The sequence below is a fragment of the Nicotiana tomentosiformis genome, chromosome 1 (assembly GCF_000390325.3).
Source record: "Nicotiana tomentosiformis chromosome 1, ASM39032v3, whole genome shotgun sequence".
NCBI lineage: Eukaryota > Viridiplantae > Streptophyta > Magnoliopsida > Solanales > Solanaceae > Nicotiana > Nicotiana tomentosiformis.
The window spans coordinates 55,418,298-55,440,305 of record NC_090812.1 but is presented as its reverse complement, the minus strand read 5'-3'; the positions used below and the strand labels follow the sequence as shown (position 1 = coordinate 55,440,305).

Below are 22,008 nucleotides of genomic sequence, written 5' to 3'. Positions count from 1 at the left end.
CACAATCCGACCCGTCAACTTAATATATATATATACAATTAGTCACAAATTAGACCCGATCGTTCCACGACATATAAAAGCAAGCACGAGGAATTATCAAGAATATTTAATTAGGTTGGTCCGGTTCAGGAGAGGGGGATGGATTGGGTTTAGCAGTTGGTGATTACGTGCAATGTGCGCTAATCTAGTTGGATAACTACAGGAGTAATATTTTTAACATTACTGGCAGTCTCCACTTTTCACACTCCATTTGCTGCAATAAGCAAATATCACTAACTACAAAAAGGACTGCATGTTCCTCTTCCTCTTTCGCTCTTCGGTGCTCCCACAACCCTTTCTTCCTTAGATCTATTCAACTCACCTCAGCTCTCGGTTCTTTGATCCAGTGTTTGCCTCTGTTTCTTGCAGGTATGATAACTTTCTTGCTTTGTTCCTTTTCATACCCTATTTAGAACCTTATTCTTTTCCTTCTTACTACTATGTTGATCTTTTACCCTTCAACAATTAAGCTTTTTTTGTCTTGAATTATGTGTTTATTTAATCATGTTATCTGCAAATTTGATACCTTTGCCGTTTTGTTACTATATCAACCATTCAAGAAGTAAGCTTTTGTTCTTGAATTTGGTGCTTCTTTAAACATTGTTCATCTATAAGTATGTACGTTTGTTGTTGGGTTGTACTATTTCCGTTTACAGAGAAAGTTTAGCTCTTCCCAGAAAGATAACCTTGGAAAAAATAATGGGAGTAAAAGAAAATTGCTTTATTTTTGGTTGATTAACAAAACAATAGGTAAGAACTGGAAATTGTACGGGAATATGAGCATGGGTTTGGCTATTTAGCTTGAGTAAAAAAATTCCTATTTTGGAGGATCTCTGGTCAAGAAAAAAGTTTGATTTTTTTTTGCTCAGACATACTTATAGCCTGTTTTGCCAAGATTTTGTTTTTGGACCAAAAGTGCTTTTTTTTAGTCAAAAAGTGTTTTTTTTTGGTCAAAATTAAAGTATTTGGCCAAGCTTTGAGAAGAAGCAGAAGCATTTTCGGAGAAGCAGAAAAATTAGCTTCTTTTCAAAAATACTTTTTTGAAAAACACTTTTGAGAAAAATACACTTAGAAGCACTTTTTAAAAGCTTGGCCAAACACTAATTGTTGCTCAAAAGTGATTTTCAAATTATTTAGCCAAACACAAACTACTTCTCACTTGAAAAGCACTAAAGCGCTTTTCAAATAATCAGATTTTAGAAATTTGGCCAAACATGCTATTATAAGTTTACTGCAAAAAATCTTCCTTAATTGTTTTTTCTTCCCTTTTATTTTTTCTCTATCTGATGAAAGAATATATATCTACTAGTGGGGAATAGTTGGAAATAGGTTTTAGTCTTGTTAGTAAGTTGATTTTGAACCTATTTCTTTTCTAGGAGTATTTTGACCTCATCATAGATTTATATATTATTATGCCCTTAAAAATTTAGAGAACTTTTAATATTATTTATGTATATTAAATGCTTTTATTTTTATTCAATATCATGATGACATGAGTTGAGCGTAGCTGGAGACATATAGTCAGTAAGGATTCATGTAGCCGAACCCTGCTTTTTTGAGACTGAGGGGTGAGATGTAGTTGTTGTTGGTGAGGACATGGCTTAACTATACTACTGCTTCTGTATGTTTACAATTTGGTTGACGACAAACTCTTTTACCAGAAACAATTGCAAAATTGAAAAGCTCTTCTTGAAAAAGCAGACTTATTCCTGTAGATAGACCATGGTTGGCTTGAAATCTTAACAGACTTGTGGAGGGTCTTTTTAAGTGCCCTCTCTTCTTTTGGGGATTTAAATAGGAGAAACATAGCAATTTGGTGGTTGATGTTTGTTCATAAACATGACCAACCGTTGAAGATAGGTCATATAATATATCTGGTGAATTTTGTTGCGTCACTTCATACCTTGTTAGTTCCTCTCTATGTTGCCTTGTTCTTGTCTGTTTAGCAGCTCTAGATTTTTGTATTAAGTTGTATGTCCTTTTGTTTTTTTTATGTTGACCAGACTTTGCAGGATAACCAGAATTAGCAAATATGAAGAGTGCAGGAAGGATGGGAATCCACTATATGCAGAAATTGAACGCGGCGAATGTTCCAAAAGAATTAGTAGAAAAAGGACAGAATCGTGTTATAGAAGCATCTCTTACACTTATTCGTGAAAGAGCAAAGCTTAAGGTAATGTAAGACGTGGAAGAATGTAATTTATAGTGGGGCAAATATGATGAAATGATATGCATTAGTATTGCTTATTTTTGTATTTGGCTACAGCAAGCTAATTGTGCAAGTACTAATTATGAGTAGAACCTTTTGTAAAAGGGTTTTGAACTAATGGCCTAACAGCACCCATGCAAAAGCTTTCTTTGGTTTATCTTGGTGGTTCTTAATGGTGTGGGTGATTGTAGATTCAGTATTGAGTTCTCATGTAAAGTAGTTTTACATATGATAATCATCATTAGAAAAAAGTTTTGTATGACTGGAATTGAAATGCATGACTAAACATTTCGCCAGCAGCAGAGATGTTTCTAAGTTTTGTATTTTTTGCTTTATTACAGGCAATTGTTTGCCATTTTAAAAACAGTGTTAACGTTCTGCTTGATCTGTATCCCTACATCATCACTTAATCTAGTCATACAAATGTAATGGGAAAGTGGTAGGTGTATCCTAATATGATAATGGTCAATTTCTTTATCATGGTTAATAGTATAGAACATGGGGGTACCAGGGGAGAAGGAGAGAAAGAAGCTAGCAGCTACTTCTGTTGCATTGTCTTACAAGCTCTCCCTTAAGGGCTTGTTGTTTCTCATTCGCACTGACTTACAAGTTGGTTCTGCTTTGACGATTGAGTTATTTTTCTTTAAGACCATTGACGTGAATGAGTGACCTTATTCCCTTCCTGATCTTTTTAAGTTATTCTTATAGGGAGAGCTTATTCGTGCTCTCGGAGGTGCTGTGGCTTCAACGTCTCTTCTTGGAGTTCCGTTGGGACATAACTCTTCATTTCTCCAAGGGCCAGCATTCGCTCCTCCTCGTATACGAGAGGCTATTTGGTGTGGCAGCACTAACTCCACAACCGAGGAAGGTAAATCAAGTTATCTACCTGTTAAAACGATTATTCTTCACATCATTTACTTCGTGCGAGATGAGGTTCAAACGACAATAATTTCTTTGGGGAGTATCAATCACAATCCTATATTCAATAAATATTGGGTTAAGCTTTATACTCATTCTATTCCATATCAGATCTAGTTCCAGTTGAGATTTTGATATACATGGTGAAAGCCATCTTTCTTAACACCCCCGGATTCTTCTCACGTCATTCTTGAAATCTATTTGTAGTGACTAAAGAGTGCAATGCGTATTTTTTGCAGAACCATCTGCATTTCCATGTAAATTACCGTACAGAAGTCTGGAAAGTCAATAATCACTTTCATCATGTTGTGTAAGGAAGAATTCATTACTCTGGAATTGTTTAATTTAATAGTGAGGGGAAAGAAGGGGGGGGGGGTTCGAAAATTGTAAAGAAGATGTAGGTGTTTGAACCTAAAACCTTAGTTCAGTAGTGGTTACACCAGCCAAACTAGCCCCTTTATCCAAGATTTTATCTTGACGCAAAGCGCAGCTTTCAATTATATTATTAGATAAGTGGTCAGAATCATTCACTTCGTAGACCTTTTTCTCTGCATTTACTAGTAGCTGTTCTATCTCCCGTTCGGGCTGCTGCACATGTCCATTTGGTTCATTTGCCAGATACCTCGGTGTTTTGGCCTCCTCTGTTGTAGGTCTTGTTGAAGTGTGTGAACTGGCTCATCGACTGATTTAGAGCCCGTTTGGATTGGCTGATTGTAAATAGCTGATAAGTTTGAAGTGCTGAAACTGATTTTTTAAAAAAGTATTTACGCGTTTGGATAGACGTGCTAAAACTGATAATAAGCAGTTGATGTGTTTGGTAGAAAAGTGCTGATAAGCTGTTCTTTTAATAAAATGACAAAAATATCCTTAAAAACTTTACAAAAGATTATGAATTAAAAAGTTTCTTGTAATGAAAAGGATGAACAACAAATATGGAATGAAGAGGAAGTTAGAAAATTTATTTTGGGAAAAATATTTTGTGAATTAAAAAATATTACTAAGGATAAACTAGTAAAAGCCTAGGTCAAACTAAAAGTGCTTATAAGCTGAAAAATCATAAGTTGGGGGTGACCAACTTATGACTTATGGCTGCTTTTAGCTCATAAGCACTTTGGGTGTTTACCAAACGCGTAGATAAGCCAAAAGATGATTATAAGCCAGTTTGACCAGCTTATAAGCTTAGCCAAACACCTCTTAAACTGTTAGAAATGGACATTTTCTATTTATTTATTTTAGATTGCAGTCTCATCATGGGCGGGCCTAATTTTCATTGTGCCACGCACGTAAGTATTTTTGTGATGGTCAATAGTGAGACTCAAATTCAAGACCCATGTATGCTGATAAATATTAAAGTGTGCTAATCGTCTCATCGAAAACCTTAAGCTGCTAGGTAGAAGTTACGTATTTAGTTCATTGTTGTAGAAATTCGATGTCATGGTGCTAACTTTAATTTTGGATATCTGACGCTTTGCTGCTGGTGCTTTGATGTTCTATGATTAAGAGAAGTGTTGTTTTGCTGGTTACAATACTATATTACATTTTTGTAAAGCTTAGTAGCCTAGATTGAGCTATTTTTTCGGCAAATGCACCGTAATGAAGTTTCAAAGATTATTGGTTGAAACCAAGAGAGAAAAATAAAAATAAATTAATTGAATCTTAATGAAGAAACTTGATGTTCTAAATTGTTTTAACCATGTGTGGCTTGAAGCTTATGGTCGCTCTTCCGGATTTTGCTCATAATCTGAAGGGTTAATCAATCACTATTTCATGTTCCCTTTTTCTGCGATGACCGCTTGATCTAGAGTAATTCGGTCTTCCTTGTTCTCCTATTCATCTCTTGCATCTACTGATCAGCTTTTTAGCAACTGATCAATGGTGTTTGGAAGATTTTCTCTATTTGACGGATCCTTCTAGATAACATGATATTCAATTATCACTAGGAAGTCTCACTATAAAGTAGCACCAAAAAATGCTGTCTGATTGCTTGAACAGCCAGGCACTCAGTCTAATTTGCTAAACCTCCTGAATGTTATTATCGGCAATTTTCACCATACATGTTGCCATTCCTTTTAGCTAACTGATATTCGAAGTTTGAAATCTAAACAAGTTATTTCTATTACGCAGGAAAAGAATTAAATGATCCACGCATCTTGACCGATGTTGGTGATGTGCCAGTTCAAGAGTTACGAGATAGTGGCGTTGATGATGATAGGTTGATGAGTATCATAAGTGAATCTGTCAAGCTAGTGATGGAGGAGGTAAACCATCTTTTATGTAAATAACTTCTGAGAAAGTATTTGGAGTCCTTTTTCTGCAAGGGATGGATACTAAAATCATAGGCCTTGCTAGGACAGTGGCACCCATTCAAGTTAGAGAAATTACTAAATCCGTTTTATAACGTCATATCAAACTTCCGAAACCCCCTCCCTCCCAAAACCAGGAAAAAAAAAGGATATATAATTTTTTATTTCTTTTTCTTATGTCTGAGTCCTACCTGCTCCATTCTAAAATTTTAGCTTTAACTTTATCTTTTCTATGCTTATATTATTTAAAGTTACCAATGTGAGCTCTCACCTTCATTCATGTCTAGGAGAAGTTAAAAAGGGAAAAGGAGAGTTCTCTTCATGACGTCATATGCCGTTCTCATGGATCTTTTATCCATAATATGATTTTTAGAGCTGGAAGGACCTGCTTGAGACAGTTTACTGATGACTATATGGGCATCAAAATATTGTTGCTTTCTCTGCACTGCCACAATAGTCCTTGCCAAAATTTTCACCTCAAAGTGAACAAAAGAAAAAGATCTTCAGTTGAATGAAAGAAATCAGTTTTTCCCAGCTGTTATCCAATGAAGCATCAAAACTCACTTTTGTTGTATGATTTCCTTGCTTCTGAATGGAATGTTAATATACTTTGATGTCGGGATAAACTATTCTCTACAATTATGAATTCTACTCAAAGTAGTTCTTATTAGGCAACGGTTTATATGCTTCAGTTTCTTTCTCTTCTTTTCCCCGTACTTAATAATTTGTTAATTCAATTCTCGTATTGACTTTTCAGGATCCATTGCGCCCCTTGGTGTTAGGGGGTGATCACTCCATATCCTATCCTGTTGTAAGAGCTGTGTCTGAAAAGCTTGGAGGACCTATTGATATCCTTCACCTTGATGCTCATCCTGATATTTACCATTCCTTTGAAGGAAACAAATATTCACATGCATCAAGCTTTGCACGAATTATGGAGGGTGGTTACGCTCGACGGCTTTTGCAAGTAATCTAAGCTTTCCCTATAGACCAACTAAGCATGTATGACTTTGTACTACATTTCTTGCATTCCTATGTAAAGCGATCTCTCCTGCAATAGGATTAGCTGTTCAATGATGTACTCTTTGGGTTTACAAGTTGCCTACTCTCGCTAGCATAAACATTAGAAATTGTTTAACAAAACCCTTGATCTTGTTTGTAGGTGGGAATTAGATCAATTACCAAAGAAGGTCGTGAACAAGGGAAAAGGTTTGGCGTGGAGCAATATGAAATGCGGACTTTTTCCAGAGACCGCCAGTTTTTGGAGAATCTGGTCTGTCTTTCTTTACCACCTCTTTCCTTTCCCTTCCCCTCTTGTTTTTTCTCCCTGAATTATATCTTGCAAACGTGTTCATCACTTCAAAAGTCTCAAATGTGCCGAGTCTATTTCAGATGTATATTATCATATACTTCTCTCTGATTCTCTGTATTTCCTACTATAAGTCATTATCTCCTTTGATTTCATGTCAAATGTAGCAATACTAAACTTCCAATGTCTGTACACTGGCAGTGCATCATTGCTACATTGATAAATATTTTTTGTACATTCAGAAACTTGGTGAAGGTGTGAAGGGCGTGTATATCTCAGTGGATATTGACTGTATGGATCCAGCATTTGCTCCTGGAGTATCTCATATAGAACCAGGCGGTCTCTCTTTCCGTGATGTTCTAAACATACTGCATAACCTTCAAGCGGATGTTGTTGGTGCTGATGTTGTTGAGTTCAACCCACAGCGTGATACTGTTGATGGCATGACTGCGATGGTTGCTGCGAAGCTGGTAAGAGAACTTACTGCCAAGATATCCAAATGATCTGCACAGGTTATTCTAAATTTATGAAGGACGCAGTACTGTGCATCCTATATAGACCGCTGGCACTAGATTTATACTCATTTTTACTGGGAAGTTTAATAGAGGATAAGCACCAAAGCAAGTGTTTATTCACCTTATCGTAGCACTGTAAGCATATTAGAACTTAAAATGGAAGTATCAGGTAGACCTAGTAGATGCTCAGTTTTTCATTGCAAGATCAAATTAGACAAGGAGAACTAATTCATGTCATTGATTGGGATATCTGTAAACTCACCTCCCAAAATAAGCTTTCTTCGCTGCTCCTACTTATAACTGGTACTAGGCCCAAGCAGATAAAGTATGAAATTTCGGAAATAACCTTGTAGTGAAACAGACATGTTGACGGAGAACTGCTAAACTCTCACTTATAGAATAAGAGAAAGTAATGCAAATCTTGTTGTGTACGGATGTTTATTAATCTTTTGTGGTGTAGAACAAAGTGTTTACCAACGGGGCGAGCCATAGCCCGGAAGCATGTCCCATGATTTTTTATCTGATAATTCTAAAAATAAAAAATGAAATAAAAACAGATTAAATTTTTAAAAAAATTTAGAGAAAATGCATTAAACGTTGAATAATTCAAAAGCAATACATTGTACAAGAATTGATTTTATTATCTAGGCATAAAATTGTATATACGAAGGGGAGCCTTGGCGTAACTGGTAACGTTGCTGCCATGTGACCAGAAGATCACGGGTTCGAGCCGTGGAAACAGCCTCTTGCATAAGGTTGTGTACAATAGACCCTTGTGGTACGACCCAACCACAAGACCCTTCCCGGACGCGGGCATAGGGGGAGCTCAGTGCACCGGACTGTCCTTTATATAAAATTGTATATACATCCTAATATTTTAAGCCACCCAGTTTAATAATTTTAGGAGAAAAATATTTTTAGATGTAAAGAGAACTTCAAACACAATGTTTGGGGGCTACAGGTCCAAATAATTCAAGATGTAAAGTGTGCACGAGGCAGATAGAGGCTGCATTGCTCCTAGGGAGTCCCAGTTTTCATTCTTTATAACATTTTCTTTTATGGCGATTTATTTAACTGGTTGACGCAGTAATATGTGTTATAGCTTAGTCTGAATATTGCCAAATCTAAATGCTCTTCAGTTAACTATGTAACCACAAGCAGACATTTATGAAGGAAAACTGCAGTCCCTAAAATAGCTTTATGAAACTCATTAACGTGACATAGGTATGGCAGCGATATACAAAACTATTGCTAAAGACCTGCAACTGGAGGTCAGTAGAATGAGTGCCTGTTACAATGTTCAAAAGATTTTTAGTCTTGTTACTATGAGTGGAGAGTGGACTACCAAAACATGAAAACATGCCTGTTCTATCATTAACATGATCCTATATATGAAGCATTACAACAAAATCAAGATTGCAAGGAGGTTTTTGTCAATACCAAGATTGTCATAAAACACAACACATTCAGTATCTAATTAAGCATGCTTTCTTTTGGTTTCTATTTAAATTTTCTTCTTTCCTCTTGAGTAAGGCTCCACAATGCTCTACTTCATTTTGTGTTTCTTCCTAAACAATAGAACAATTGTTGTGGAGTTGTTACAATTTTCATTAGTTCAAGCTGTAGCTTCCATCTCCTGTCCTATCTCTCTTTTTTCTAGTGCTATAGACTTGTACCTTTTAGCGCACACAATAAATAGTACAAGATCTAGTGCAGCCAAAGCAGCTGAAAGGAAGAAAAACCTATCCAAGTGCCCGTCGTTTAAATTTGCAGGTATCCAACCTGGCTTTCCATGCCTTGTTGTGATCTTTATTACCACACTTAATATAATGCTGCACAAGTAGCTACCTAGTGCTGAGGAAGACATGGACAACCCAAGCCCCATGCTCTTCAGATTATCGGGAATTTGTGATGCAAAGAATTCCCACTGAGCAACATAGATGAATGCTTCCCCTACTCCGACAAGCACATATTGTGGAGTTTGCCAGAAAATACTCAAAGAACTTGTCTCTTCCCCTCCTTCATTAGCAAACCTTAGTCTGTGTTGCTCAACCAAGCCTGCAATCACCATAGCTACTGTTGAAATGACAAGTCCAATCCCTATCCTTTGCAGCTCACTCGGAAGCTTTGGCTTACTTTTGGTTAGTTTCACATACAAAGGAATTATGATCTTCTCATAGCAAATGATGAAGGAGGATGTGCTTATGATGTCAAATGATGTCATGCTTGCTGGTGGAATGTGAAACCCCGAGATCATTGTGCTTGTGTTCATTGCAGATCCTTGCTCGACGAAGAGAGAAAGCACTTGCACAAAGACAATGGATGCCAAGATTGTACAGAACCATATTGGAAGTAGCCTTAGCACACATTTCACTTCTTCAACTTGTGTCACAGTACAGAGCCTCCATTGGTTATGAGTTTCACTTTTATCAGGTAATATTAGCATGTCTGATGGGGTTACAACTGCAGCTCGATCAAGAAACCTATTCTCATACAAGTTAAAGGAACGTGTCATATGTTTGAGTTGATGAAATTAATCAGCATTATAAGATCCTAAAACAGGGTAAGCTAAGCTTACTTGAAGTCATCTGTATGAGAGATTCTTCTGGTGCTGTCTTTTTCATTTCTGCTTCGCGCTTCATACAACCCCTCTCCATGTGAAGGAACAGTAAGCTTTATTTTCCTAATAGAAGCGATGATTACCTGAGAGAACCTGGAGATGGGGTTGCAACAAGGTCTAATATGGCGGTACCTAGGGGCACCGCTAATGATTGAGAGCAAGGCAACAAAGCCACAAGCTGTAGATATCCAAAAGGAAAGTACCCATCTTCCCATGTTTTCCATATAAACCAGAAGTGTCTCTGCAACCAATGATCCAAGGTTGAGAGCAACATAGAAGTAGCTAAAGAATTTCGTCTTGGAACAACTTTCTTCTGGATCCTCTTCATCAAATTGATCAGCTCCTAGTGTGGCAAGTGCTGGTTCTATAGAGCCACTCCCAAGAGCTAGTAAGTATATCGATAAATAGAACATGGCAACCTCGACTTGTGATTGAGGCTTACATAGCTCTCCCAACTTGCCACAACCTTCAGGTTCAAGCATAAATGCTTGAGTTAACAGAGACAATACCACTAAACCCTGCAAAAAAGCAAATTGGAATCTACTATATGAATCCTCACATTTCAGAAACGTCAATTATTTAAAAATGAATTGTGGGGCCAAAGGGGGTATGAGAAAAAATATAACTTACAACATTCATAACAGCTAGAAAAACAATGCAAGTGAGGTATCTTCCAAAGTAGGAATCACTTAGAAAAGCTCCAAGTAAAGAGAAAATATAAAGAGTTCCCATCCATTTGCTGAACATGTTTGCTGCTTCAGCATTTGACTGCCTTAAGACAGTCTTTGAGAAAAGAACCATGTTCACTTCCACTCCAGTAAATGCAACTGCAGCCAATCCTTCACTGACTGCATCAAGCAAAGAACAGATAGCTACTATATTATCGTAAAAGAAGTATAATTCATAGATTTTCAGCTTATATATTATGCACTTTGTAAATGTATGTTTTAAACTTGGAAATTATGAGTTCGTATTGTTTTTCTACTTCTTAGTTCTGTTTGTATATTTTGACATCACCAAACCAACTCCTCATTTTCTTTCTTCTTGTAGATGTATATTCTGAACCCAAGGGTGAAACCCTTTCTCTTCCCTTCTCTAAAGAGTCAGATTAAGCTTAATGAATGGCATAACATGTAACTGTTTACGACAAATATGATTTTGGTAACCTAATAAATAAAGTAAATAACCCGGCAGAACATGTTAAATTACACTATTGATAGTGTAAAATTTTTTTACATTTTCCGTGTATTTAAGCTTTTCTAGAAACAATGGCCATGCATATGGTTCGATCTTTTCTTGAATGGAATAGATTTTTATTTTAATCTCAACTGTCTTAAAATTTCTTCCCCTACTTTTATGGGTTAAACTACTGACTACTCTCTTCGAATGGCTTGATCTAATTAGTCGTTAATTACTTTATCTCATCTTTTTATATATACAAAACTATTACTTTCATTCTCTGTGTCCTGAGTATTGAAATTATTATCATAAGTGCTTAAATAGAAAATGTTGTGGCAGGGGGGAACTATGCTAATAAGAGTATAATTAGTAGACCTAATAAAAGAGCTCCAGTTTTCCATCCACCAGTTTTTGCCTTGATTGCTGGTTTCCCATGCCTGTCTGTTGATCCATCTTTTGTACAACAATCCAAAAGTCTCTTTTTCCCTTCCTGTTGGCCATACATAAAAAGATATTGCATTTCAAATATTATATCCTTTCATCAAATATGATGAGGTTTCATATTATATAATATATAGCATGCTTCCTTTTTTTCTCCCCCACCGCACAAAAAAAAAACGAAGACAAACAAAATGTTGTATAAGATTTCCTTTTGGCAATTAGATTAACTTTGACTTACCTATAATTGTTTTGATAAGAATAAATTAGAATATCGTGTGGGACCATAAAGAGGGGATAATTCTTTTTCATCGCTTCAAATTCTAGTAAAAGGTTTTTGAAAAGTTGAGTCAAAAAGAGGAGTAACTTTTTTAGGATTATGTCAGATTTGGATGTAGACACAATAAATCTGAGGTGATCATGAAATCCAAATAAAAGTTGACAAAGTACATAACGCTAAGATGGCTATTAGCATTTAGTTTCTTTTTCCAAAAGAAAATTTAGTTATGAGCGGAATCAAAATGCAAATCTTTACTCTAGAGTCTAGATTATGTCTTTTTCTGTTTTAACAAAAAGTTTGTGGTCAAATTGGATAATCAATCTGACGGAGAAAAAAGCTAATCTGGTATCCCTCCGGTCCACAATAGGACAATTTTACCTTTTTATTTTGGTTTAACATAAGTGTCCATTTACATAATCAAGAAGGAATTAATTTTATTTTTTCAAAATTTGCCCTTATTTACATATTCCAATGTGTCAAAGTAACAATTAATTAAGATTAATTTAGTTTCTAAGAGTTTGTATTTCTTTAATGTGTGTGTCAAAGATAAAATAGTCACTTATTGTGGACACGAGGGAGTATTGAATTCAACTGACTATCAAAGCTCACATTTCTTGGAAGTGTAGAGAGAGGTGCAAGGTCCATTTTTCACCAAATCATACTCTTTCTCTACCCACAACCTCCTATATTGTCCACACACACAAAAAAGACGTATATAATTTATATTTTGTTGATCGAATACAAAAAATGGAAAGAACCAAAAAAAATGCCATTACTTATAAATAGCAAAAGGAATTTAAGGTGATTTACGTCCTAAATAATTGGGAAGGACCAGAATTTTATAGATTTGAGATTGAAAAAAAGGAGTATTGAGAAAATAGCAACTAAAACAAAATAATTAGTTGTGAATTAGAAGCTAACAAAACGAAACATAATACCACACAAAGTGTATGCATGAAAAGATTTGGTGAAATTGCCTTTCGGTGTGTTCTCCAGCAAAAAACTACTGTACTACTGTATTTGTATATATTAATTAGCAAATGTAAAATCAATACTTTTAAAAATATTTATAGTTCAGACTTTTTTATTTATTTAAAGAGTGAAAGAGAAACAATGAACTTATAATAATGATCACTAGAGAGATTGAGTAAAAACTAAAAGTAGGTGAAATCCATTATTACCTTTTTGAAGGTTTTCATTTGCATGATGCACGAGAAGAAAGCATGCATTAATACAAATAGCGAGTTTTTGTTTAAGGGAAAAAAAAAAAAGGAAAAGTTAAAGTCACTTTTTAGTGAAGTTAAGCATGCCTTTTAATTTTCTTTTCTTCGTTTATTTGATTAATTAGGCGGCTTAGATACATATATAAGTTAATTAATGGCTGTATCCTTTTTGGTCAGATAAACAAGTGACAATACAATGATGGACGATGATTACCATTTTTCATGTTAAACAATCAGATATAATTATCACACAAAGCATTCAGCTCCCAGCTGGCTGTATCATAGCCAAACCTTTCGGCTGATTTCTTTGTTCTGTTACTTTTTTCATATCAAATCAATCAAATTAATCAACTACAATGGTGTATATACAGAAATCTTATGTTTGTTAAATGCTGATTCATAATTTAGACGACGTGAATTTTGAGCCGAAAGAATGAATTATGAAATGTATATCTAACTCGTTCTATACGTGTTTAATTTTTCGGACAGATGATACACATAGAGTTGGACATCAAGGTACTGAAAGCCGTCGAATTCGCGAATCCATAGTTGGATCGCAAATGCTGTTTCCTAAAGAACCATAATAGAACAAGAAAAACCAAAGGAATCCTATACAACACAGTCCAAAAATACAAACAAGATGATCATATATAGCTAAACAATTAAATAAATAAAAAGATGAGGTGAAAATGTACCTCGGATTCATTCATGGGAACTGAGGATTCATCTCTGACAGCAGATTGCTGTTTTGGGTCCATGGCTCCAAGACGTTTTCAAGGAAAATAAAAGAAGGAAGGCAGAATATAATGAAGAGAAAATGAGCACTAAAACCAGCAATTTATAGTGAAAAGGCAAGTGTCTTAATGTGGGTTTTGTGGGTAAGAGTTAGGGGAATGTTTTATCTTACGTGGGAACCATGCAATGGCTATGCCTATGTATATGTCTATTTCAGTAAAAGTGCAAAAACCTGCGAGTAACATGAAAGTCTGGGAATTTGAAGTGAGGTTTTATAGGCAAATAAATGACATAAGAAAAGTGAATGGCAGACTATGGCCGACAAGTTTGGAATATAGCTAACAAAACAGTCAAAGAGAATTGAAGTAAATTTCTTGGGTCAGCAAATCCCTTCTAAGGAGCCTTTTTGCTCTATCTTTTCTGTTTTTCGGAGATTGTCTTTGGTCCCTACACATCTTTCATCATTTATTACATCAGTTTTAGATACATATGTATTAATCAACTTTTTCCAAAACCAAAATTCAGGAAATAATTCATTTGTTTTACCGCGACAGCTATTTTCAGTCTTTCGCGTCTTGCCAAACTGTATTTTTTTGTTGATATCTTTCTATTCCTGGAATATTTTACACAAAAGTGTTGAAAGCATTTTGTTGAAAACAATAGATGTAGTATAGAGTTGTACATTAGCATGTTAGTTGTACAGAATTAGTTAGTGTTAGTTTCACTACTAGAAATCAGGTGATTTCCGTCCAAAGCTTTCCGACCGAAATCGGTCAGAAAAAAAATCGACCGAAATCGGTCGGAAATAAGAGTATTTGGTCGCAAAAATCAACAAAAATTTTCTGACAGCAAAAAAATAAAAATTCCGACCGATTTCGGTCGGAAATTGGTCAAATATTTGGTCATACGTGTATATAATGAACAAAAATAATTATTTATTAAAAAATTTTCAAATTTCCGACCGAAATCGGTCGAAAAGTTTGAAATAATTAATTCCCGCCCAAGTTTGAAATAATTATATATATATATATATATATATATATATAACATCTTAATATAGCTAATGTTATATCGAATATAACTTATATACTATACATTTAGTATATATGTCACGACCCCAAATTCCCTCCGTAGGATGTCGTGATGACACCTAATCTCTAAGACTAGGTAAGCCTATCAATGCAGAATAAAAATTTAAATCTGAAATAAATAAACTATAATTCAAACAATTTCAACTCCCAAAACCCGGTAGAAATAAGTCACAAGCTTCTAAGAATTTATCCTCAATGTCTCTATATATATATATATCAAGGTCTAAAGAAAATAAGGAAGCAACACAATAATGATAGAAGGGGACTCCGGAGTCTACGGACGCTGGCAGATATACCTCGAAACCTCCGTGTACATGTAACTCATTGATGTCGGGGCTTGTAAGGAGTAAGGAGTACCTGGATCTGCACAAAAAGATGTGCAGAAGCGTAGTATGAGTACACCACAGCGGTACCCAGTAAGTGCCAAGCCTAACCTCGGTAGTGTAGTGACGAGGTCAGGTCAGGCCCTACTGAAAAATAATAATTGCATGGTAAAATATTTAACAATATAATAAAATAAAATTACAATGGAAATGAATCAAGTAGCATGTCACTATTTAATTACAAAAAAATAATGGCAAATAATATCTCGTGGAATCAAAACAGAGTTCCTTTCAACTTTATGAAAATCACAACAACTAATCAAAGGCAACTATGACCATAAATCAATATCAACAAGGGCGCTCACGAGGTACCGCCTCGTAGTCCCAAATCATAAATAAATTTAGAATATCTCATTCTCTTATCTCACCGCGGGAGCCTTCACAATTTATTTTAAAGAAAATATTTTTTTCGAAATAGCATCCCGCGTTTTAGCCATCCTTATCACACCGCATGACTTCTAGTAGTTCCCCCTACTAGCCACGCGTATCAAGCCACCCTTATCTCACCACATGCGTTTCAATACCCAGACCTTATACCACCGCATGCGTATCAACATCACAATATATCACAATTTGTACCTCAAGTGCTCAAATAATTTAACTTGCCAAAATACTTCAACAATAATATTTTTCCACAATAAAAGAGCTCACGACTCATGCCAACATAAATCATCAATAATATTTTTCCACAATAAAGAGCCCACGGCTCCATCACAATGAGTACGAAAATCTTACAAAAAGATTCAGGAATAAATAATTCAGCAAAATAATATTTTAAAATATTTAATGTGTTGCTTCAATACCAAATTTAAAAATGTCAAATACTTCATATTAATAATATTTAATTTAAAGAAAATCAACTTCAAATAATGCACAGAATAAAAGAAACCAAGTTTCAACTAAACAGGTAAAACAATTAGCAGGAAAAAGTCAAGCAACTTTAAAACATTAAATCAATGATGAAGAATATATCAGAATAAAATAGTTTCATTAATGCGCAACAATGATCTACACAATTTAAAAACATAATGTTTCACATTTAGCCCGTGTACACACTCGTCACCTCGTGTACACAACTTTCAACACATTATAATTTATCACTTCAATACCAATCCTAGGGGAAATTTCTCCCACACAAGGTTAGACAAGTCACTTACCTCGACTTGCTCCAATTTAACCAAGTAGTATGCATTTTCCTCGATTTTTCGACTCCGATCGACTCGTATCTAGTCATAATTAATTCGATACAGTCAAATAAAATTATAGGAATCAATTTCATAAGAAAATATTACATCTTTCGATAAAATCCGAAATTAGTTCAAAAATCACCCGTGGGGCCCACTCTCGGAATCCGGCGAAACTTATAAAATCCGAAATATAACTAATGTTATATCGAATATAGCTTATATATATATTATGCAATTAATTTATAATTACATTAAGTATAAAAGTGTAATAGTTATAATTAGCTTATAGATATTGATAATTATACTAAGTAGAAGTGTACGCACTAAGGATAAGTCCTTAACTAATGTTAGTGATTTACTAGCCTATACATTGTTAATTATACACTAAGTAGAAGTTTATTAATGGTATACGTGAAAAATCTTAGTGATTATTTAATTATCTTAAATTGATGACTAAAGTAAGTAGAAATATATTAGTTGCATCGTTAATTAATATTAATAATTAATTAGCTTGTATCATCAATTTTGGTTTATATTATTACATGGTAGATTCTAAATAAACACGTCTTTCTCACCAAAATTATGGGTCATTATCTAGATGTTTTTTTTTCTATCAATAAACACGCCTTTCTCAGCAAAAGCCCTAACTTTTTTTACTCTTTTCTCTTTCTCCGCCTCACTTCTTTCTCTTTCTCTTTCACCTTTCTCTTTCTCTTTCTCAGCAAATCCCCGCTTCACCGGCGTCGTCGACACTCAACCCAAGGGGCCATTGTCGTCGGCAATCCAAGCGGCCATCGTCGGCACTCAGACTCCTCTCCATCTCTGGTAAGTTTTCTTTTTGGGGGTGGTTGAGGTCATTTTTGGGTGAGTGCTGTGAATGTTGTTTCTTTCGGTTTTGTTGCCACTGCTATTCTCATCTTTATGTTCCTTATTATGGCTATTTTTAAAAGGTTCCTCAGACCACCCTCGCCGGATTTGACTCCCTCCGCCCACCGCCGCCACGCTGATATTGAGTCACAGTTAGGATTCAACCCAAAACTTGACTATTCTACTCCTAAAGTAAGTGTCTTTATTGAAATTTTAGCTGAATTTCTTGTTTCTGAACTTCCTTTTTTCATGCCTTAAAATTTCTTGTTGCATTGACCAGTTGGGGGTTTTGAATCAGCATCTTAATTTTCGTTGAAATTTTTGCTATCCCAGCTAATATAATATCAATTAATTGTCAAGGTGTTTGAGCATAGAGAACATGATATAGATGTTTGAACATGATAGTGTATTTTTGAAATATTTGATGGGTATTTATTTTTTTGTAATTTTGTTTGGGTTGATTTATGTGAAAAATAGATTGTTTGGCAGCTCATATATTCAGAAAGTTCTGTTTTTGATGAGGAAAAATGATAATCTCTCAGTGTATTTGATAACAAAATAATGACTAGTATATGTTTCAGTAATTTCTATTAAAATTTGATGAGTATTAGTTTTTTGTATGATAACTAACAATTGACAACATATATAGGAAGTTAGAAATCCTACTTGTTATCCACTCTGCTATTTTCATTCTCTTCTCATGCCTTGATAAATGCAGACTTCTTATCATTATTAAGCTGCGCAAGAGCAGTATCTAAGTAAAATAAACAAGAAACAGGACACTTGTTAGCTTCTGAGATGTGAATAAAATCATTCAGTTGAAGAATTTAGTAACTAAACACTTGTTGGAAGTCTGGAACTGCTTTAAGCTTGTTTTTATTTACTGCCTAAACAAAACAAACTGTGCAAAATTGCTTCTCCTTGTCCAAGGAAACATGCTTTCATATGTTTGATTAAACATGCTTTCATATGTTTCAAAATATGTAGTGAATTCTTACATGTATTATATGAAATACAAAAGAGTAGAATGGTTAAATGTGGTTATTGAGAAAGGGAAATTATTTATATATATATCATGTCGAAACATATGGCTTAATATTGCACAAAGTCCTGATTAATTGAGTGTGCTAACAAATTATAATTTATTATGCAACTTAATTCTATAAATTAATTTGAATTATGATCAATATAACATGTAATTTATTCGTTCTTTATGTAGATATGGAAGAAATAACAATCATAGAAAATGAGCATGAAGAATCACCTAATGAAAATGAAATAAGTGAAGAGGAAGGATTTTCAGACGAGGAAGGATACGTCGACGAAGACGACTAGCATGTTAGTTTTTTCAAGCTCTCTCAACTTATATAGATTTATATTCTCAAGCGCTCTCAACTTATCTCAATGAGCAAGGCGAGCGATCGCCCATTTCAGACAAAGAAGCGCAGAGGATATGGTTGGATGTTGTAAGTGGTCCTAAAAAGGGGATAGCATACGGCCTTCCAGATAAATCATTTCGGCGCTACAGGGCTGGATTGCAAGGTATAGAGACTTCCGCCCAAGGCGAGGCGATTGATAGGTCGACTATATCGTCTATGGAACAGAAGATCGCAAAGCTGACAGCAGAGCTTGAAAAGACAAAAACTAGAGAAAAAAAGAGAGATGAACATGAAATTTTTTTTAAAAAATTTAATAGTTTCCGACCGATTTCGGTTGAAAATTTGAAAATTAAAAAATATATATATATTTAATAGTTTCCGACCGATTTCGGTCGGAAATTAAAGTTTGACAGTCAGTCAACGCTTTGAAATTTCCGACCGAATTCGGTAGGAAATTTCCGACCGATTTCGGTCGGTACACGTTTGCGACCATCATTTTCCCGACCAATTAAAATCGGTCGGAATTCGGTCGGAAATAGCGGACGGAATTACACTGTTTTTAGTAGTGTTTAGTGTTAACATGTGCTTATATGTATTGTTAAGTAGTTAGTGAGGTCATATATATACAAGTGGTTACACACGTATAAAGACACATTGAATAATAGAGTCCCATTTTTTCGAGAATATTCTCTTCTCTCTTTGTTATCTCCTTCTTAGCTCAATGAACAGTTTCCTTTCCCTTTTCAATATGATATCAAAGCCATAGATTCATGGCGGTTTCGTGCTAAATCGTTGAGGAATTGAAGGCTAGTGTTGAGATATTCACTCAATTTCGTTGGATAGTTAAGAATAAGAGAGTTCAGCAGAGATTTGGGCGATTCACATAGGGTTTGCGATTCACCTCATAATTCGTAAATTCCTGCAAGGAGTAAGCTTTTCCTTGAAGATATCGACCTTGAATTTATTTTCGACTCACTGATTTCAAGCTTTGAAGATGACGAACGCAGCTTTGAAAACTGAGAAGGGCAACAGAGAAAAGTTCACGAACATACATCCCAGACATCCTCTCTACTTACATCCTTCAGAGAGTCCAGGTAGTTTTCTAATCCCTCAACAATTAACAGGAATAGAGAATTATACAACTTGGAGTAATTCCATGCAAGTTGCCTTACTAGCAAAAAATAAACTAGGGTTCATAGATGGAAAATATCGCAAGGAACAATACAAGGGTGACTTAGAACATGAATAGGAGAGATGTAATGCCTTTGTGCTATCCTGGATCACTAATCGGTGTCTAAAGAGCTAGCAAATGGAATAATGTAGTCAACCAATGCCCATAGTGTTTGGACAGACCTAAAAGAGCGATTTGATAAGAAAATCCTCACTAGAGTCTACCAACGGCTTCGAGAAATTTGTACTACTAGCCAGGGGATTTTATCAGTGTCAGAGTACTACTCAAAATTGAAATGTGCTTGGGATGAGTATTGGTCGATGATACTACTGCCATGTGACTGCACAAAATATAAGGAATATGCAGAACACATGGCGCAACAAAGACTAGTACAATTTGTAATGCGTTTAAATGAAACCTATGCACAAGCAAGGAGTCAAGTATTATTAACGGTCCTTGTTCCCACTCTCAATCAGGCGTACAAGATGATTATGCAAGATGAAAGCTAAATAGTACAATCAAATATGATATCATAGGTTGTAACGACCCGATTTGTCATTTTAAGAATTAACGCCTCGTTCAGTGACTTAAGGTCTCGAGCAACTTCGCAATATATATTATGACCCGCGGGTGTGGTCGAATTTGAATTACTGAAGATTCAGAATTAAATTAAAAGAACAATCCTTATTTAGAAGCTTAAATGTAAAGAATTGACCGGAGAGTTGACTTTTGAAAAAACGGTTGCGGAATGGAATTTTGATGATGTCAATTGCTATGTATGGTGATTATGGACTTAGGAGCATGCCCGGAAAATTATTTGGAGGTTTGTAGTGAAATTAGGCTTGAAATGGTGAAAGATGAATTTTTGAAAAGTTTGATCGGGGGGTTGACTTTTTGATATAGGGGTCGGAATCCGATTCTGGAAATTGGAATAGCTTTGTTGTGCCATTTCTAACTTGTGTGCAAAATTTGAGGTCATTCAGACGTGGTTTGGGAGGTTTCGGCGTCGTTTGTGAAATTCGGAAATTTCTAAGTTCATTAGGCTTGAATCCGTGTGTAATCCGTGTTTTTGGTGTTGTTGAAGGTGATTTGAAGGTTCGACTAAGTTCGTATGATGTTATGGGACGCGTTGGTATGTTTGGTTGAGGTCCCGAGGGGTTCGGGTGTGTTTCAGATCATTTTGGGCTACTTTGGATGCTGATTTTCTGATATATGGTGTTGTACTTCGCGATCGCGAGGAGCATCTCGCGTTCGCGAAGAAAGGATTTGGCTTCTGGGATTTTGTTCTTCGCGTTCGCGAAGAAGGAAATCTCAGTTGCAATGGTTTGATTTTGGAGGCATATATCTCGCAATCTATAAGGAATTTGGAGATGATCCAAAAATGAAAGTTGTAGCCCTTTTGTCTAGTTTTCTGAAAGGTAAACCATTTGTCATTTGGAGTTGTGTACCAAAGGTTATAATGGATACACTACAGGCTGTCTGGGAAGAGTTTGGAAATCTCTGTTGCACAGGGCTGATTTTGGAAGCTTATATCTCGCAATCTATAAGGAATGAGCAGATGAGAAACAAATGAAAGTTATAGTCCTTTGAGTCTAGTTTCCAAAAAGTTAAACCATTTTTCATTTGGAGTTTTGTACTAAGAGTTATGACCATTATACTAGAGGTTATCTGAGAAGAGTTTGAAAATGGTTGTTGGAGAATTTGTTCATCGCGAACGCGAGGGAAGGGTCGCGAACGCGAAGAGCAAATCCCTGGGCAGCAGAATAAAGTCCAAATTTATCTCATTCTTCCATTTTTGGACCAAGGAAGCTCGGGTGAGGCGATTTTTTGAGAGTTTTTCAAGGAAAACATTGGGGCAAGAATTACTAACTTGATTTTAGTTAAATTACATGAATCTATTGTTGTTTTTATTACTAAATTAGTGAATTGGATTGAAAATGGTAGAAAACCTCTAGACTTTAACTTAAGATTTGAAGAGCGATCCGTTATCGAAATTTGATAATTTTGGTATGGTTGAACTCGTATCGGAATGGGTGTTCGGATTTCTTAAAACTTTTGTCGGGTTCCGAGGGGTAGGCCCCACGCTGACTTTTTAGAATAAAATTTTAAGTTGGTGTTTTATTATCCGAAATTATTTTCGATGAATTTTAATGAAGTGGTAT

At 35.4% G+C, this 22,008-nt stretch overlaps 2 protein-coding genes across 3 annotated transcripts; one reads left to right on the top strand and one right to left on the bottom strand.

Moving 5' to 3' along the window:
• Positions 1 to 109: 109 nt before the first annotated feature.
• LOC104119002 (arginase 1, mitochondrial) lies at positions 110 to 7,586 on the top strand. 2 transcript variants are annotated; one of them, XM_009630390.4, is made up of 7 exons: positions 110 to 408; positions 2,043 to 2,212; positions 2,957 to 3,116; positions 5,291 to 5,424; positions 6,227 to 6,436; positions 6,632 to 6,742; positions 7,021 to 7,586. In XM_009630390.4, exons 2-7 carry the CDS (start codon positions 2,072 to 2,074, stop codon positions 7,279 to 7,281), a joined length of 1,017 nt encoding a protein of 338 aa, XP_009628685.1. In that variant the 5' UTR covers positions 110 to 408; positions 2,043 to 2,071; the 3' UTR covers positions 7,282 to 7,586. The 2 variants fall into 2 exon arrangements, with proteins under 2 accessions (XP_009628685.1, XP_070039386.1); XM_070183285.1 differs by having other exon boundaries at positions 153 to 408; positions 2,052 to 2,212.
• Positions 7,587 to 8,779: 1,193 nt separating this feature from the next.
• Positions 8,780 to 14,014, bottom strand: LOC104119001 (protein NRT1/ PTR FAMILY 7.2-like). Its single transcript, XM_009630389.4, has 5 exons — positions 13,729 to 14,014; positions 11,468 to 11,582; positions 10,544 to 10,761; positions 9,872 to 10,431; positions 8,780 to 9,776 (listed from the first exon to the last, which is right to left on the bottom strand). The coding sequence occupies exons 1-5, from the start codon at positions 13,789 to 13,791 to the stop codon at positions 8,909 to 8,911; spliced, it is 1,824 nt and encodes a 607-aa protein (XP_009628684.1). The 5' UTR covers positions 13,792 to 14,014; the 3' UTR covers positions 8,780 to 8,908.
• Positions 14,015 to 22,008: the final 7,994 nt, after the last annotated feature.

Excerpts from the sequence above, each read along its gene's own strand:
- LOC104119002 (XM_009630390.4), top strand. The coding sequence starts at position 2,072 with ATGAAGAGTGCAGGAAGGATGGGAATCCACTATATGCAGAAATTGAAC. Across the intron at positions 6,437-6,631 it reads ACGCTCGACGGCTTTTGCAA|GTGGGAATTAGATCAATTAC; the intron begins GTAATCTAAGCT and ends TCTTGTTTGTAG. Across the intron at positions 6,743-7,020 it reads GCCAGTTTTTGGAGAATCTG|AAACTTGGTGAAGGTGTGAA; the intron begins GTCTGTCTTTCT and ends TTGTACATTCAG.
- LOC104119001 (XM_009630389.4), bottom strand. The coding sequence starts at position 13,791 with ATGGACCCAAAACAGCAATCTGCTGTCAGAGATGAATCCTCAGTTCCC. Across the intron at positions 10,762-11,467 it reads AACTGGAGCTCTTTTATTAG|TCAGTGAAGGATTGGCTGCA; the intron begins GTCTACTAATTA and ends TGCTTGATGCAG. Across the intron at positions 10,432-10,543 it reads TTCTAGCTGTTATGAATGTT|GGTTTAGTGGTATTGTCTCT; the intron begins GTAAGTTATATT and ends GCTTTTTTGCAG.